The following is an 18,714-nucleotide window of genomic DNA, read 5'->3' as shown; positions in this document are numbered from 1 at the left end:
CATGGAGAAGAGCAGGGCGAGCGGACAGCCCGGAAGGTGGCCCCAGTGAGAGATCGTAACCAATTTCGTGGTCGAGCCTCATGAATATAATCTGCAAGCTGTCACTGCTCAACAACTACTAATGGTTTACCCACCGATCGGGGATTGTGGGGGCTTGTGGGGGGTGGGTACTGAGACAGGGAGGGCCACACAGGAAATGCAGCGGCTGCTCCGCAGAGCTGAGCCAGCAGTCAAATCTTAAAGAGGAATGAGGAAATCCCGAGGGTTTGGCTGCCACTGTATGGGTAGCAGCAGGTGGGGTTTTGAGAATGCATGGTGCTCCTTGCCCCACAAAAAATATCGATCTTGAGAGTTCTTATTTTGGGTGTTTGGCTGCAGCCTCCAGGAGTCCCTCTAGTCGCCACAGTTTAGGCAGCTATATAACCAGTACTAGGCACAGTCTGCACGTACATGACAATTATGCAATGAGCTGTAACCAGCAGCAGATATTGAGGCCTGCTTGAAAGTAGAGTTGGCCAGTGGGTGGGAAGTTTAAAAAAAGCAATTTAAAATTTGCCTGTTTTTTCAGTGTCGATAGGGCAGCAGACAGACAAAAGGCTTCACATTGCTCAGGTAAATTGTCAATGAGTCAGGCCTGCAATAAAACATTTATTGTGTTTGTAATTAAGCGCTTGTAGTGTCACTCTGCAATTAAGGCTCTATTCAGATACCAGGGGCTGAATTTTCGCTTTGGCCACAGGAAACAGGAGCTGGGGCTGATTCCCGATCCCGAACTTGCCCCTGGGGTGGGGGGGAAATAGTCATTCACTGGGATTTTGACCAGGGCATCCCCTTGGTTGGCATGGTGTTGGGAAAACCATATCTTCATGAACTGGATTTTTCTTTTAAAATTTGGAAGGACGTTGCATTATTTGGGCCTTTGGATGCTGACCCAGAGTTTTCTCAAAATGGTCATAAGTTCACCTTGGAACTGTCAACAAGCATGTCTTTTCCAAGAAATCACCTGATCAGCATGGTACGTGAGGTCGGGAGGGGGGGTGGAAGCTGTGTGCTTGTTTGCATTGCAATTACTTTAAACCAGTCCTTTTCGTCAATTAAAGGCAAAACACTAGTGAGTTACTGGAAATCACATGACAGGGATGAGCTTTAATTTTGAACTTGTGCTTTTGAGTTCAGTTGGGACTGAACTGAGAAAGTAAAAAGACTGCCCAGCTCGCCTTCTTGCCTTAGCTAAAATAAAGTTGTTGGCAGTATCCAACTAAGAATCCTCAGCTCAGTGAAACTTGTCTGTTTTTTGGAAACCTGAGAGGCTGAGAAGAGGGATTGACCCGGCTATATTCTCCGTCATGGCAAAGCTCCGTTGGTGAGAAACTCCAGACATCTACTCGGACCAGTGGCCTGTCTTCACACAAGGGAACTGAAGATTGACAGCGCCGAGACTCTGCGAACTTTATCCTTTATTTCTATAACGCCTATCCTGTATCGCTCATCTCTGCAGAGAGACTCTGTTCATCGTTTGTTCATTTCTGTGTTTGTGTGTGTGTGTTGGGGTATTTTAGGGATAGAAAGTTATACTTCTAGAGTACAATCGTGTGTTAACCAGTTCTTGCAACTTGTTTTTTAAAAAAGTTTTGTTTATAATAAATCAATCATTGAGTTTATTGAAAGAAGCCTCATTAAAGTCTCTTTTATTCTGGGTCTAACAGCAGCAGAGATAAATAATTGGCCATTTTGGAGAGTGAATTAAACCTTTAAACTAATGAGGTTAGTTAAACTGCACTCCTCCCATTATGGTCGTAACAATGGAAACAAGTTCCCTGTCCAATTAAGGGTGGCAGGCAGGCTGACTTTCAAAGCTGGAGGTCCAATCAGAGCCTTTCCACGCCACAAATATGGGGTTGGGGGGTGGGGGCATAGAGCGATCCAGCTACAAGTGTGGCCTGTTAGGGGCAGGGAGGGCCTGTGGGCTTGCCTGGAATGCTGGGACCGCAGCCTGATGCTGAGTGCCCTCCTCCAGGCAGTTGAAAGGACCAGCATCACATGAAGAAACTGGAGACCGACTAGAAAATCTTAAGACGATCTCCACCACCTCTCCACAACAAGGCTCGTAAGGAGTCAAACTGGTTGCCTGCCTCGTGGAGGCAGGTGACCTTGCCAAGTCCTGAACCCCACCTTCCCTAAAATGGCTGGTGCCGCCACGTCCAACTCCATTCCCAACTTTGGTGGGGCCCAAAACACCTGCCCAAACCTACTTACATAACCTGTATGTTTTTCTATTATCACAGAATCATAAAAGCTTAGAGCACGGGCGGAAGCCATTCAACCCATCATCCTTGTGCTGGCTCTTAGAAAGAGCTGTCATGCTCAGTTCCGTAGCTCCACTTTTTATCCACACCCTCATCTCCTGGTAGCTTTCCAACTCCCTGGTATAATGATTTAAGATACCAGTCTCCAGTACCTTTGCAGGCGGCAAGTTCCAGATCCCAGCAACTTTCTATCTTGGTTCAAAGTTGGTGTTATCAAATTTCTTCAGGTTCAACTTACATATTGGTTAAAAAGTTCACAATGACAAACCTCAACAAATATTAATACAACCAATAAGCTCGGAGAGCTGGATGGAATAGACAACGGTCGCTGCGAGGTTTGTGATGGTGTTTGGGGAGGTTTTCCGGTTGAGCACCGACTGGATATGTCAGCAATGCAACGGTGGGAATTCCAGAAGCACTTTGAGGTTTGGCAGCCTCATTAACGTTTTCTCGGAAAGCTGCAGGTGTCAAACAGGTGGTCACCAGCCTGCTTAGGAGGAAAACCGGCTGGCTACTGAATCCAGGCATCTGGTAGAATAAGACCCATTAGAGACAGGACTGGCTTCTGTGGGGGTTGTGGGGGGTGGGGGAACAGGGTGTTTGATTTTGGGAGAATGGATTAATGTGGTTTGAGAACAGCAAGCGAGCAGCTCTTTGTGCACATCGACACCCAGTAATTCTTTCGGGAGAGGCCTCCGGTGGTCATTATGGAATCGCTAGTTAGGCTTCAGAACATTTTGGGCGTGCATGCAGAATCACAGAATTTTAACAGCACAGAAGGAGGCCATTCAGCCCATCATGTCTGTACCAGCTCTCCTAATAAGCATTATGACCTAGTGCCATTGCCCTGCCTTTTCCCCGTACCCCTGCACATTGTTTCTATTCAAATAATCACCGGCCTCCACCACACTTCCAGGCAGTACATTTCAGGCCCAAGCCACTCATTGTGTGAAAAAGCTTTTTCTCCCATCACATTTGCTTCTTTTGCAAATCACTTTAAATCTGTGCCCTTTCATTCTTGATCCTTTTACAAGTAGAAATAGTTTCTCCCTATCTACTCTGTCCAGCCCCCTCATGATTTTGAATATCTCTATCAAATCTCCTCTTAGCCACCTTCTCTCCAAGGAAAACAGTCCCAACCTCACCAATCTATCCTCATAGCTGAAGTTTCTCATCCCTGGAACCATTCTTGTAAACCTCTTCTGCATCTCCAATGTGTTCACGTTCTTCCTATAATGTGGCACCCAGACCTGTACATAATATTCCAGCTGAGGCCTAACAAGTGCCTTATATAAATTCAGGAAAACCTCCTTGCTCTTGTACTCTATGCCCCTATTAATAAAGCCCAGGATTCTATATGCTTCATTAACTGCTCTCTCTACCTGTCCTGCCACCTTCAATGATCTTTGTACATATACACCCAAGTCTTTCTTCTCCTGCACCCCCTTCAAAATTTCACTCATTTCACCTCATTTTCACTGCACATTATTCACCCATTTCACCTTAAAAGTTGCAAACACAGTCTTAGGGCCAGATTTTGGCTACCATGTGGCTAGCTTGAGTCAGGAAATTTCCCAAATCTCTGAACTTGCCTCGGTAAAAAGTATCCCAAAACACCCAATTTTCACTCCGGCTGTGGAGATGTTGGGTGCGGTATTGGGTCGAACCCGCGACCCTGGAAGCAGAGTGTGCGTGGCCATGTTGGTGGGCAAGTGCAGAGGCAGGCTGGGTAGAAAGTCTACTTTGGTTTTCTGGGAACTTTGACCCAGTTGTTTTAGTTGTTAGACCTATTAGCCCCCACCCCTTGCATCTCCTCACGCACCCACCCACCCTTCCGGTTCCCTCATACCCTCCATGCCAACTCCATAGCCACTCATCCAATATCCACCATGGGCAGACCTCAGAAGCCGTGTGGAGTTGAAAAAAAGAAATAAACTCCTAACAATCTAATACAGTTCTCACTCCTACATACTTGATAGTGAAAAACCTACCATTCATAAAGCCTATTCAAAGCTTTTAAATTTTTTCAAGTGGGTAATCTGTTGTAGAAAACAAACTTCTATTCAGACCCTACATCAAAGACAGATTAAAAGACTCCTTAAAAGACTCTTTAAACTGCCAATCAAACTGTGAACTCAGAACCCTGTGTTGAGATAATTGTGGCTTTTGAAACTCAGCCAAGCATTCACAATGACATGATCATAGCCCTTGGGGAAGTGTCAACAAAGAGCTCTATTGCAACTGCAGGGACAGATGCCTTTTTCCTCTAACCTACCCGTCAATCAAATCAGTCCAGCTGATTTTTTTTTTACCTCTCACTGACAGCTGCAGTCTGTTTTTTAAGTTTAAAGAGTGGAGTATTTAAAAAAAAAACTTCAAATCACGACAGTTATCCAGCCTTCAAGTGTTTGCGCCTATTCCATCAGTTTGTGACGCTCATGCTGTGGGCTAAGGCCTTTGTAATGGCCAAAATAGGGTCTGTTTAAACTCAGCACCAAGTTGCAGTGGCCCTGCAGAGTTCTGGCTTTCCTCCTGTGTGAATCATGCCCTGCTCCCTTTCCTTACTGGCAAAAAAACATATCGGTTAGAAATGAGAGTGGGAGTTCTGCATCCCAGTCCGCCCACCACTTTTAAAGGTCCGGAGAGTCTTCCCAGCTCAGTGAAAAACAAGCCCTTAGAATAGGATTAGGACTCTGCATATTTCCGGGTCCCATTTAATGGCATGTCTGACAGTTGATTCAGGCTGGCAAATGGACGCAATTTCCCCGATGGATTTTCAACTAACAGTTGCCCGCTTTTTCAGCTGAGGAACAGACAGCTGGCAGTCAAACATCTCCTCAAAGTCTTTTACAGCCCATGATGTATCCCTCTAGGATGGGCTGACATTTAATATTTTATGGTGATACTGTGCTGATCTTGTTTCCTATAGGAGAAATCCAATTGCAAAACTATACTGCACCTTGGTCAGGAACAAGAGCCTTCTCTGGCAGTGGCTTTGGTTTCAGCCATCTTCTTACTGGAAGGTGAGTAATATCTTCCACTCCCTCACAACAGCTTAAAAATGCTTGACTGCATGGATGGCCTAGGCTTGGCTTTTCTTCACATATTCCATGCTGGCTCCGAAATGTAATTCCTAACACACAGCAGTCGCAGCATTTCTGTAAGGAGAATTAAACAAAAGCAGATAAAATGAATCATCACACTGCTAAACTGAGATAACCTTTCAGTTTATTTTTAATTCCTGACAGCCAGCCTTAAAATGGACGCCCTGTATTCCCATCCAAAACAGGCAGGATATGGTGACTAGATGTCCCGGTTTGGCCGGGACAGTCCCTATTTTTCACTAAACGGCCCTGTGTCCCAACAACTTGCTCAAAAGCCCCAGTTTGCAGCTTTTGCTTCCTTACATGAACCAAATCAGATTTCCCTCAGCACTTCACCTTTTCGCACAGCCTCAGCATCTCTTCTCTTCACATCCTCTCCCCTCCCCTTTACCTCACGCTCCATTTACTGCTGGCAAACCCAAAAAGACCGATCTGGGCTGCACCCTGTGAATCAGAATGTAACCCACCCACTGACCATCAAGTGGCTGGTATGGGCTGTTCCCACGGGTACAGAAATCCTTCTCCCCAGCATCCAGAGCCTCAGCCAGGGGCAATTTCTTTTCACAAAATGGATTGGTTCTCAATGGGTCAGCGTTTCGCTTTCCCTCTGGTTCGCCTCTCAGTGCCCTGATTGGCTATTCCGTCAGCAGGGAGAGCCGGAGGCCAGCGGGGAGAGCCGGAGGCCAGCGGGGGAGAGCCGGAGACCAGCGGGGAGAGCCGGAGGCCAACGAGGGAGAGCCGGAGGCCAGCGGGGGAGAGCCGGAGACCAGCGGGGAGAGCCGGAGGCCAACGAGGGAGAGCCGGAGGCCAGCGGGGAGAGCCGGAGACCAGCGGGGAGAGCCGGAGGCCAGCAGGGAGAGCTGGAGGCCAGCGGTGGAGAGCTGGAGGCCAGCGGGGAGAGCTGGAGGCCAGCGGGGAGAACCGGAGGCCAGCAGGGAGAGCCGGAGGCCAGCGGGGAGAGCCGGAGACCAGCGGGGAGAGCCGGAGGCCAGCAGGGAGAGCTGGAGGCCAGCGGTGGAGAGCTGGAGGCCAGCAGGGAGAGCCGGAGGCCAGCGTGGAGAGCCGAAGGCCAGTGGTGGAGAGCCGGAGGCCAGCAGGGAGAGCTGGAGGCCAGCGGTGGAGAGCTGGAGGCCAGCGGGGAGAGCTGGAGGCCAGCGGTGGAGAGCTGGAGGCCAGCGGGGAGAGCCGGAGGCCAGCGGGGAGAGCTGGAGGCCAGCGGTGGAGAGCTGGAGGCCAGCGGGGAGAGCCGGAGGCCAGCGGGGAGAGCTGGAGGCCAGTGGTGGAGAGCCAGACGTCAGCGGGGAGAGCTGGAGGCCAGCGGTGGAGAGCTGGAGGCCAGCGGGGAGAGCTGGAGGCCAGCGGGGAGAGCCGGAGGCCAGCGGGGAGAGCTGGAGGCCAGTGGTGGAGAGCCAGACGTCAGCGGGGAGAGCCGGAGGCCAGCGGGGAGAGCTGGAGGCCAGTGGTGGAGAGCCAGACGTCAGCGGGGAGAGCCGGAGGCCAGCGGGGAGAGCCGGAGACCAGCGGGGAGAGCCGGAGGCCAGCGGGGAGAGCCGGAGGCCAGCGGGGAGAGCCGGAGGCCAGCGGGGAGAGCCGGAGGAGAGTGGGGGGAGCTGGAGGAAAGTGGGGGGGGGGTTGGGGTGGGGTGGGGGGCAGAGGAGTGTGGTTGGGGAGAGTTGGAGGAGTGGGACAGAGTGGGGGAATTGCTGAAGGAGAGTGGGGAGTCCCGGAGGAGTGTGGGAGAGAGCTAGAGGAGAGCAGGGGGGAGCCAGAGGAGAGCAGGGGGGAGCCAGAGGAGAGTCAGGCCGGCCAGAGATGGGGCGGGGCCGGAGGAGAGCGTGGGAGAGCAGGGGGTGCCAGAGGAGAGCGGGGGGAGCGAGAGGAGCACAGGGGAGAGTCGAAGGAGAGCAGGAGAGGGCCGAAGGAGAGCTGAGGGGAGCCAGAGGAGAGCATACATAGCCGGAGAAGACTGGGGGAGAACAGAGGACAGCAGAAGACCAGCAGGTGAGGCACTAATTTATTGGAGTCATTTGGCTGGACAAATTCCAAGAGATGTCATCATATGACCTCTACTTCAGCTGTCCCTCCCTAGACTCCTGCCATTGGTCACTCAACATGTCAATCATCCTGCAGCCCTGCCATCCCAAGGCTTTTCAATGTGTCCCAGTTTTGACTTGTGAAATCTGGTCACCCTAAGGCAGGAGGCTTTTCAAATATGCAAATCAGATCCTAATCCTGTTGTACGACCTCATTTATAACATGTAAGATGAAATGGGTAAATTGAGTATGGTGTATGTAGGTCCCAGCTGTTCAGAGGCCTATTTGACTCTATTGAGATTCCCCAGGCCCTAGGCAATTTTTAAACACAGAAAGTTAGCATGCAGGTGCAGCAAGAAATTAGGAAGGCAAAAGGCATGTTAGCCTTAATTTATTGCAAGGGGATTTGAGTATCATAGTAAAGAAGCCTTACTGTAACTGTACAGGGTTTTGGTGAGAACACATCTGGAATAGTGTGTTCAGTTTTGGTCTCCACATTTAAGGAAGGATATACTTGCATTGGAGGTGGTACAGCGAATGTTCATTAAACTTATCCCTAGGATGAGGGGAGCTGTCCTAGGAGAGGCTGAGTAAATTGGGCTTATATTCTCTGGAGTGGGAAGCGGTCTCATTGATACCTACAAAATTCTGAAGGGGCTCGATGGAGTGGATTCTGAGAGATTGTTTTCACTGGCCAGGGAATCAATACATGGGGCTCAGTCTCAGGATAAGGGGTCGATCATTTAGGTCTGAGATGAGGAGAAATTACTTCACTCAAAGGGTGATGAATCAGTGGAATTCTCTACCCCAGAAGGTTGTGGATGCTCCATCGTTGAATACATTTAAGGCTGGGATAGACAGATTTTCTCTCAGGGAATTAAAGGATATGGGAAAAAGGGGTTGAAGCCCAAGATCAGCCATGGTCGTATAGAATGGTGGAGTGGGCTTGATGGGCCATTTGATCTGCTCCTGATATTATTTCATATGTTCTTGTGGTCTCACCCTCCTGGTGAGATCTAAGCCCATGTGTGGTGCCTTTTAACACCTGTCTTTTGTCTCATCCAATTTCAAGGCTTATGCTTAGCAGGTGAGTTTGTTTGAACTTCACTGTTAATTGTGAAGTAGCTGTGAACCATTTCTGCCAGTTTCTTTTATAAGGGGGTGTACCAAGAAAAGCCGCATTTCCTGGACAAGTCAAGATTTATTTTTGTTGAAGCATTTAGTATAGATCCGCAGCTATGACAAACAACTTTCAGGCAATTATAACATCAAACGGTTGCTAGAACAGTGTTACAGGTGCACTGTATTTGGCTGTAAAGCCCCAATTTTAATTCAGGGTGCCAGTGTGGGGGCCGAGACAGGTGACCAATCATCTGGCCCAGTGGGAAACCAAAGCACAACTTCACCATTTAAATTAGGCCCCCGCTCCTCTGATGCAGGGGGCTTTCCCATGCCTGATTTCAGACAAGTTAATATAGGGGCGGGAATGCAGCGAGAAAGCCTCTGGCATCTTAACTTCCTGCCTGCACAATTCCCTCCAGGTGGAGCAGGGTGTTAAAAATCAGATTTTAAATGTTCAATAAAATCAATGAATGTCTTAAGGCAAGTATTAAATTGTTTTTGAAGCAAGATGCTTTATCATAGAAGATACCTCCTGATGTCTCCTTACCACATATTTGGCTGTTAGAAGCTCTGCTTTATCCAAATCCTGACCATAGTAATGAGACCAAAATTTAAGTAATAAACCTTTATAATAAAGTAGCAAGCATACCTTAATTTGCAAGTTGATTCAAAATGATTCTGGGTGCTTATCAATGTAAGATCTCTAGTATAACTCAGGAATCAGATCATTGATCAGACTGATGGTCAGTTGTCTCTTTAATCCCAGCCTTACTTGCCACATCATTTATCCTTGTGGCCTTTCTGAACAAGATGGCCAATGTAGTATTAGTTTGTGCTGAATAATGATTCGCATTATCTACTGATTTGGAGACAGGTGGCAGAAAGAAGTGTGTTTCATTTCACCAGTCTGGGCTGGAATCAAAGTCAGATCTCAGAACTTAAGAATAGTGCCCTTATTCACTGCAGCACAAGTTTTCTTTTTAAATCGAAACTACATATCAATGGGTGTTGTAAGGAGTTGCGTACTGATTTAACTAATGAAATAGGTTAGTGCAACTTCATGAACGACTGCAATCTCATGCAAAGGTCAGTTTTTAAAGCGTCTACAGCTGGATAGTAAGTTTTCCAGGAATGCATGAACAGGAAGAGGCCAGTCAGTCCATCGAGTCTGTTCTCCCATTCAAATTCATCATGGCTGATTTGCATCTACTTGCCTTGCTTCCATAACCCTCAATACCCTTACAAAACAAAGGTCTATCAATCTCAGTTTGAGATTTTCAATTGAATCCCAACCACAACAGCTTTTTAGTGAAAAGGGTTCCAGGTTTTGACTACTCCTTGTTTCAAATGCGTATTCTGACATCACCCCTGTAACCTTAAGGCTACGTCCTATATCAACTTGGATCTGAATGTTTAATATTAAGAGACAACCAAGCTTGTTACATGTTACTTGTATATCTGCAAAGACACTTTTTGCCAGACACGGGGGTCAACGCAGCCACCAGTGTAATTTTGGTCCACTATATGTGGATTGAATTGTACAAATACCAGCCTGCAACAACATTGTAATACAGCTACTCTCTAAGTGTATATTTAGGCTGTAAATGCAATCATTCTAATGAAGTAACTGCTTATTTTATATTGCTCAGCAAATTACAAACTAAAGATTTCCAAAATGGCCTCCTCATGTAACAGTTTTCAACGGTGAATACACCTCAAAAAGTAATTCATTGGCGTAAAGCACTTTAGGATGTCTCAAGATTATAAAAGGTGCTATATAGATGCATCTTTTTTTCTTCTTTTAGAGTGGACAACTGCATTTCATGGAATCAGGGCATTTGAGTATCATCACGTTACAGCGTATCTTTTTAGAAGCGACATTAATGGTTAAAATATTTTGTGACAAAGATAAGGTGCTATGAAATACTTGCCGTATATATGTCCGCTCCACAAACATCATTTGGATTTGCATAGCAGTCTTCATTTTCTTTTGCAAAGTTAATGCCAACCAAGCAGCTGTGTTCCTCCATATATGAGACACAGCACTGTTTCTGTGCAATTCTGTTATAAAACATAGCATATTATGGTCAGGACAATGCTTTGATTAAATTAATTTAGTAAAATTACCATATCTGAGTATACGAATGTAAAAACATAGATAGGAGAGACGTTGGTGTAGTGGTAATCTCGCTGGACTAGTAATCCAGAGACCCAACTCTGGGGATGTGGGTTCAAATCTCACAATGGCAGCTGGTGGAATTTGAATTTAGTTAGTAAGTCTGGAATTGAAAAGGTAATTATAACCATGAAACTATCATTGATTATCATAAAAACCTAAATGATTCAGTAATGTCCTTTAGGGAAAGAAACCTGCCATCCTTACCTGGTCTGGCCTACATGTGACTCCTCAGAAATGTGGCTGACTCTTAACTACCCCCTGCAATGGCTCAGCAAGCCACTCAGTTCAAGGGCAATTAGGGATGGGCAAGAAATGCTGTCCTTGCCAGCAATGCCCACATCGCATGAAACAATAAGGAGATATTAGGAGGAGGAGTAGGCCATTCAGCTCTTTGAGCCTGCCCTGGCATCTGATAGGATCAGATCTGATTGTGGCCTGAACTCCACTTTCCTGCTTACCCCTTTACACTTTGACTCCCATGTTAGTCAAGAATCTAACTCCGCCTTAACAATATTCAATGAACCTATCTCCACTGCTCTCTGGGGAAGAGAATTCCAGGCTCTCACCCCTCTGAGAAAAAAAAATCTCCTTATCTCCACCTTAAATGGGAGACTTCTTATTTTTAAACTGTGTCCCCTAGTTCTAGTCTCTCCCACAAGGAAAATTCCTTTCAGCAAATCCACCAAATCCCCTCAGAATCTTAAATGTTTCAATAAGGTCACTTTTCATTCTTCTAAACTCCAATGGATGCAGGCCCAACCTGTCCAACCTTTCCTCATAAGATACCCACATCGTTACAGGCATCAGTCGAGTGAACCTTTTCTGAACTGCATCTAATGCAATTATGTCCTTTCTTAAATAAGGAGACCAAAACTGTACACAGTACTCCAGATGTGGTTTCACCAATGACCTGAGCAACTGTACCAAAACATCCCTACTTTTATATTCCATTCCCCTTGCAATAAACAACAATATTCCATTTGTCTTCCTAATCATTTGCTGTTCCTGCATACCAACTTTTTGTGATTCATGTACCAGGACACCCAGATCCCTCGGTACCTCAGAGTTCGCTAATCACTCTCCATTTAAATAATATGCTGCTTTCTATTCCCCCTGACAAAGTGAACAAATTCCCGTTTTCCCTCATTATATGCTATCTGCTAAATGTTTACCCATTCAGTTAACCGATCTATAACCCTTTGCAGAATCTTTATGTCATCTTCACAACTTATTCTCCTACCTATCTTTGTGTCATCAGCAAATTTAGCAACCATGCATTTGGTCTCTTCATCCAGGTCATTGGCATAGATTGTAAATAACAATAATATATATATGCAAATAATATAAGATGATATAAATTGTAAAACAAGTCTGCTGATGGCAAACATTCCTCAGTTTTGAAATCTCAAATAGATGATCTCAAATTGACAATGATGAGATACTAACACGCTGGACAGGATTTTAGCCTCACTATGGGGGCAGACACTGAGGCGGGAGGGTTCGTCATTTTGTGCTGCCAGCCAGCATGCTGGTTTGCTGGCACCATCCTGCCCCCAAGCCATTTTCCTGGAGGCCAGATTAGAGGTGGAACAGCACCTTGTTAAGTTAATTAAGAGGGCAATTAAAGCCAATTATCAGAGACTGACTGGAATTTTCCAGTCAGCCTACAGGTCCCCTTGGCACCAGGTGCAGGATAGGCAGCCTCCTGGCAGCAGACTTGTGTGCCAGCGCTCTGTGAAGAATTTTAGGCACCACACTCCCCCCCCACCCCCCAACCACCCCCATGCCCCACAGCTACCTGGCTATGATGCAAGCTGCCCTGTGGAGGGGTTTCCCATGCACGATAGTGACCCAGGAGCAGTGGCCATTTTCTTATTTTAAATTTTTTTTCAGTTGCTGAATAGGTGCCTCAAGATGTCCTGGAGCTGAGATGACTGACCTCCAACAACCACAACCATCTTCATCTGTGACGCATATCCCAACCAGTGGAGAGTTTTCCCTCTGATTTCCATTGACTCCAGTTTCGCTGGGGCTCCTTGATGCCACACTCAGTCAAATGCGGCCTTGGTGTCAAGGGCAGTCACTCTCACCTCACCTTGGGAGTTCAGGTCTTTTGCCCATGTTTGATCCAAGGCTGTAATGAGGCCAGGAGCTGAGTGGCCCTGGCAGAACCCAAACTGGGTGTCAGTGAGCAGGCTATTGCTAAGCAAGTGCTGCTTGAAAGCACAGTTGATGACGCCTTCCATTACCTTACTGATGATGGAGAGTAGGCTGATGGGGCGGTAATTGGCCAGGTTGGATTTGTCCTGCTTTTTGTGTACAGGACATACCTGGACATCTACATAGTTGGGTAGATGCCAGTGTTGTAACTCTACTGGAACAGCTTGGCTAGGGGTATGGCAAGTTCTGGAGCACAAGTCTTCAAGCCGGAACATTGTCAGGGTCCATAGCCTTTGCAGTATTCAGTGCCTTCAGCCGTTTCTTGATATCACGTGGAGTGAATTGAATTGGTTGAAGACTAGCATCTGTGATACTGGGGACCTCCAGAGGAGGCCGAGATGGCTCTTGGCACTTCTGGCTGAAGATTATTGCAGATGCTTCAGCCTTATCTTTTGCACTGATGTGCTGGGCTCCTCAATCACTGAGGATGGGGATAGTTGTGGAGCCTCCTCCTCCAGTAAGTTGTCTAATTGTCCACCGCCATTCACAACTGGATGTGGCAGGACTGCAGAGCTTAGATCTGATCCATTGGTTGTGGGATCGCTTAACTCTGTCTATCACTTGCTGCTTATACTGTTTGGCAAGCAAGTAGTCCTGTCTTATAGCTTCACTAGGTTGACACCTCATTTTTAGGTATGCCTGGTGCTGCTCCTGGCATATCCTCCTGCACTCTTCATTGAACCCCTGGCTTGATGGTAACGGTAGAGTGGGGGATATGCTGGGCCATGAGGTTACAGATTGTGTTTAAGTACAATTCTGCTGCTGCTGATGGCCCACAGCACCTCATGGATGATTGATCAGCTGAGGGAGGGCGGTACGTGGTAATCAGCAGGAGGTTTCCTTGCCCATGTTTGACCTGATGCTATGCGATTTTATTGGGTCCGGAGTCGATATTGAGGACTCCCAGGGCAACTCCTTCCTGACTGTATCCCACTGTGCCGTCACCTCTGCTGGGTCTGTCCTGCTGGTGGGACAGAACATACCCAGGGATGGTGATGGTGGTGTCTGGGACATTGGCCAGGATTTTCCCCTCGGCGATTTGGGGGCGGGGCCCGCTCGCCGAGGGGAAAATTACGCGGGATGACATTGGGAGGAATCCCCTACTTCATCCCGGTCCCTTTAAATTTTTAGGAGGGCGGGCGGACATCGAAATCAGCTGTCCGCCCGCCGACCTGTCAATGGCCAATTGAGGCCATTGACAGGCTAGTTAAAGTAATTAAAGACCTGCCCGGCCAACCTTAAGGCTGGCAGGCAGGCCAGGAGCCCCAGCGGGCTCCAGATTATTCATGAAACTTCATCCACTGGCGGGATGAAGTTTCATGTCCGTTTTATAAAAAAGTAATAACGTTTATGTGCTTTTTATTAACATGTCCTATCTCGTGTGACATTGTCACATGAGGGGGACATGTTAATAATTTTTTAGTGTTTCTATTTCTACACTTAACTTACCTGTTACGAATCTCCCTGAAGCAGCACTTTGCCTCAGGGAGAAGTGCACGTGTGAAAGAGCACACTTTGACAGATGTGGAATCCCTGCCCCCCCGCCCCGGAACAGGAAGCGCATAGCATAGCGCTTCCTGTCGGGGAGGCCGCTGGGTGGGCCTTAATTGACCTGCCCATTTAAAATGGCGGCGGGCCCCGTTTCAGTGGCCGGGGTCGGCTGTCCGCTCGCCGCCAAGTCGGTGGGGCCCGCCCACCATCCGAGGTCAAAATTCTGCCCATTATCTGTAAGATATGATTCTGTGAGGATGACTATGTCAGGCTGTTGCTTGACTAGTCTGTGAGACAGCTTTCCCAATTTTGGCACTAGGCCCCAGCTGTTAGTAAGGAGGACTTTGCAGGGTCGACAGGGCTGGGTTTGCCATTGTCGGTTTCGGTGTCTAGTGCGATGTGGGTGGTCCATCTGGTTCCATTCCTCCTTTGAGACTTTGTAGTGGTTTGATATCTGAGTCCTTAAGGGGAGGGTATTTCAGAGGCAGCCGTGAAAGAAAGGGAGTGGGTGGTGCACAACGTGAATCATTCACCCTGTACTCCTTCTTCCTCGAGCACTGAAGGGATCAGCACTGCACAGGAACACCATGCTGCACAGGAACCAGTGCAGGCAGCCCATCAGTAGCAACAGGAGGAAGCAAAGCGATAGGAGGCCAGACGGCAAGGCAGAGGCAAACGCAGATCCCTAGCATAGCCAAGTGTTTACAGGGCCAAGATGACATACACACAAATGTGAGGGAGTCAGTGTCTGAAGGGACAACCCCAGCTTCTCCAATCTATCATGTAATTAAAGTTCTTCATCCTGGGAATCAGTCTCACAAATATTTTCTGCACCTTTTCTAATGCTCTCACATCCTTGTAAAATGTGGTGCCCAGAATCGGACTTAATATTCTAGTTGAGGCTGAACCAGTGTTTTATACAGGTTTATCATAACTTCCTTACTTTTGTACTCTAGGCCCCTAATTATAAAGCCCAGGATCCCGTACGTTTTATTAACTGCTTTCTCAACCTGCCGGGCACCTTCAATGTTTTGTGCACTTATACCTCCAGGCCGCTCTGCTCCTGCATCCCCTTTAGAATTGTACCCTTTATTTTATATTCCCCCTCTGCATTCTTCCTAACAAAATAAATCACTCCACACTTCACTGCATTAAATTTCATCTGTCACTGGTCAACCCATTCTACTAGCCTATGTCCTCTTAATGTCCTCACAGACAACGATACTTCCAATTTTGTGTCCTCCACAAACTTTGAAGTTGTGCCCTGTATTATGCCAGGATTCCTGGGTGCGTATGATGTAGTCTTTATCAAGATTACCAAATTCTTCAATATTAGTTGTCGTTAAAATAAAGGGGAGGGGAAGTCAAACAAAGACAAAATCAGCTTTGTTGGGTGATCCTAAATATCAGTTCTTTGCTTTGTTATGCTTAAAATCGAACTGTTGTGTATTTTTGTAACACCTATCACAGCCAATTCAGTACCCAGGGAGCCTGGAAAAACAGGGACATTTGTCCCATCCAGCCAACTGCTTTCACAATCTATGCATAACTATCAATAGCTGAATTCCAACCACTTTCCAAGATTTCTATACTTTCTTCCTAATCCTCATGTGAACCAAACTGACCTGTTAATATCGCTATAACCCTCCATCAGATTCCCCCTTCCCCCTTTTAAAGTGTCAATCAACCTGGAAATAATTTTGCTTTGTTTCACAAATCCGTTTTCCACCATGAACAAGTACGATTGAATCTCCAATATCAGTCAAAGCTTAGCAAAACCTCTTTTAACCAGAAAATATTTAATAAATGCAAAAGCTTTAATTGTTCAGATATCTTTATGGCTTCAATCAAGAAATATAAGGCCAAGTTTTTACGGTCGCGCTGAAGTCAATGGACTTTTTTGAATGGCTCGCCGAATTTTATGGCCCCGACCCATCTTGATCTTTCAGATGCCAACTGAGCTTTTGTGCATTTCCAATATCCTCTAGTTTTCGTTTTATACTTCCAACATTCCTGGTTATTCTTGATACCTCCAGTCAAAGTTGAACTCTGCTTCAAATGCTTCATTACATTGTAAACATGACAAAAACAACCTGCATTCAAGTTAGCCAATAGGGCAGTGTTCAACCGTATATAAGCTGTATATAATGTAGCCTGCTGGATGAAAGAGTAAAGTGTTTGAAAAATTCCAGATTGTGCATAAATTTTAATATGCTGTCCAATTAAATGTAGCTTTGAGAATTTGATGGAATATGACAGATGATGTGTGCAAAAATATTATCACAAAGAAATTCTCAATCCATTGAAGTTGTCTGGCTTCAATGTTAATGACAGCCTCACTCCCTGGTTCTTATATGTTACTTGTTAATCTGCTTTAATTATTTAACAGCATAGTTAGTTCTGCAGTTCCTAATGTGATTGCCTTTTCAAAAAATGTCGTAAATTATCAACTGCTAGCAAATTCACAGACTCATTGCACTGGGGACTCTTTCAAAAACTGGTGAATTTTTGCCCTTATTGAATTGAAAGCTATTGAATTTGGAGAATAAAGCACTCTTCCAGTGTTATAGCTCAGTGTCAACATTGGGTAAGGTCATATCAAATATCACATAGGCTGCCACTTGTGCTATTGCCCATCTCCAGTCACCCTGAGAAGGTGCAGGAGGCCACATTCTTGGGACATTACCAGATTTACTGAACTCAATTTCACAGCCTGAACTTGAGATTTAGATTGGCTAGTCTAGTAGTACAGCTGTAAAGCTATCAAAAAAATATAAAAATATAAAAATTTTAATGTATCAAACCCTATTTACAATAGCAATCATCCTTATTGAAGTTATGAGTCAAGTGTCAACCTAGTACTAAGTTATGCTGAATTATGGTCAAATTTATACCATAATCATGCCCATTAGGAACAAGATTAAGATTCTGTACCTCACCTCAAACCAGGGCCTTACAAGTGGCAGACTGGTGGCACGTCCCAGTATATTCTGAACTTCAAACTAATTTTCATATTTTAAACTGACTACAAATGGCTGCAAAATGATGGCCACTTGAGGATGACCTGATTTCTCTTGTGGATTGAAACACTCCCCTGTCTCAAGGGGGAACAAAAGCAACCTTCTCGAATGACGTTGACTCAATGCCTTTTCCTGAAACTAATTCAAGAAGGGCAATTTCAAATCGAATGGGTTACTCAGGTACAAAGACACTGGCTGTCTCAAACTCTCAAGGTGTGAAAGCCACAACAGAGGGCGTATATTCAACCTAACCAACCACCTTATTTAGGAAAGGACTTTGGGCCTGTAATGATGAGACAGCCATGCTTTCTGCTTACTTTTAAAATAAGAGCAAGAAGCTGTTCTGGAGATGGGGCTCCATCAGAAGAAAGCCATCGAACCAGCTGCAAGTAATCCAAACAGCCAAGGTAATACACAGAAGTACCTTGAAAGTGGGACAAGGTCTCCCTCGCCAAGTTCACCTGACAACCTGTTGCCTCGACATTCGGCTACAATAAGCCTCACAGTTTACTGAGAATCCTCTCTTTCACAAGGCCTTCACTTCAGCTAAAGCCTCAATTTAATCTAAGAAACTACAGGCCTGCCATGAAAGAGTCAGAGGCAATCATAAATTGCAATTGTATTGTTTTACCTTCATCTCTATCTACTCATTGTGTATGTGATAGTGTGTGTCGGCCAAGTGAGTGAGATGTCACATTTTTTTTCATAATCTGGGACACATGTGTGGTAATAAATAACCTTTATTTTAAAACTCACAAAAATCTTGCTGCGAGACTTATTTAATCAGGACAATCACTTTGAGAGTAAGAAAATACACACATGCAGACAAAACACATGGATTCTGTACAGTAAGAAAACACATAAATTATGTCTGTGACACTGGTGATTTTCATTTCACCAGTCTGGACAGTACTCAAGCACAAGCCCCTAATGGATAGTTGGTTGACACAGCACACCATTTTTGAATAAATAATTATCAAGGGATGCTTTAAGAAGTTACATCTTGAATTATTTAATGGAGATAGTGTGTTTTAGTCATTGAAAAGATTCATTGTTTTACCTTTTGCATGGAAGGAAATATGCAGCAGTTATTTAGTATAACTGTACAATCCAGGAACCCACTTACCTGCAGGTAGCAGAGTCAAGACTCCTCACAGGGATATCAAAGCACTGGCCATTGTTTTCAGCCCATTGTTGCCCAGTAGCACAGCAACTTTCAATCACATCTGCTGCAGAAA

The 18,714-nt window shown here is 45.9% G+C and overlaps 1 protein-coding gene across 1 annotated transcript in view; it reads right to left on the bottom strand.

Annotated features, from left to right (window-relative positions):
• fbln2 (fibulin 2) overlaps positions 1 to 18,714 on the bottom strand; it is a 197,464-nt gene that overhangs the window by 75,341 nt on the left and 103,409 nt on the right. The window contains exons 6-8 of the mRNA XM_078543464.1: positions 18,603 to 18,714; positions 10,498 to 10,627; positions 5,266 to 5,464 (exon numbers count right to left, since the gene is read on the bottom strand). Of these exons, the coding sequence (XP_078399590.1) occupies positions 5,266 to 5,464; positions 10,498 to 10,627; positions 18,603 to 18,714 (441 nt within the window). The remainder of the gene's footprint in view (positions 1 to 5,265; positions 5,465 to 10,497; positions 10,628 to 18,602) is intronic.

This window comes from Cetorhinus maximus, chromosome 6 (assembly GCF_964194155.1).
Source record: "Cetorhinus maximus chromosome 6, sCetMax3.hap1.1, whole genome shotgun sequence".
NCBI lineage: Eukaryota > Metazoa > Chordata > Chondrichthyes > Lamniformes > Cetorhinidae > Cetorhinus > Cetorhinus maximus.
Note: the sequence above shows the minus strand (reverse complement) of the source record. Positions and strands in the feature narration are given on the sequence as shown.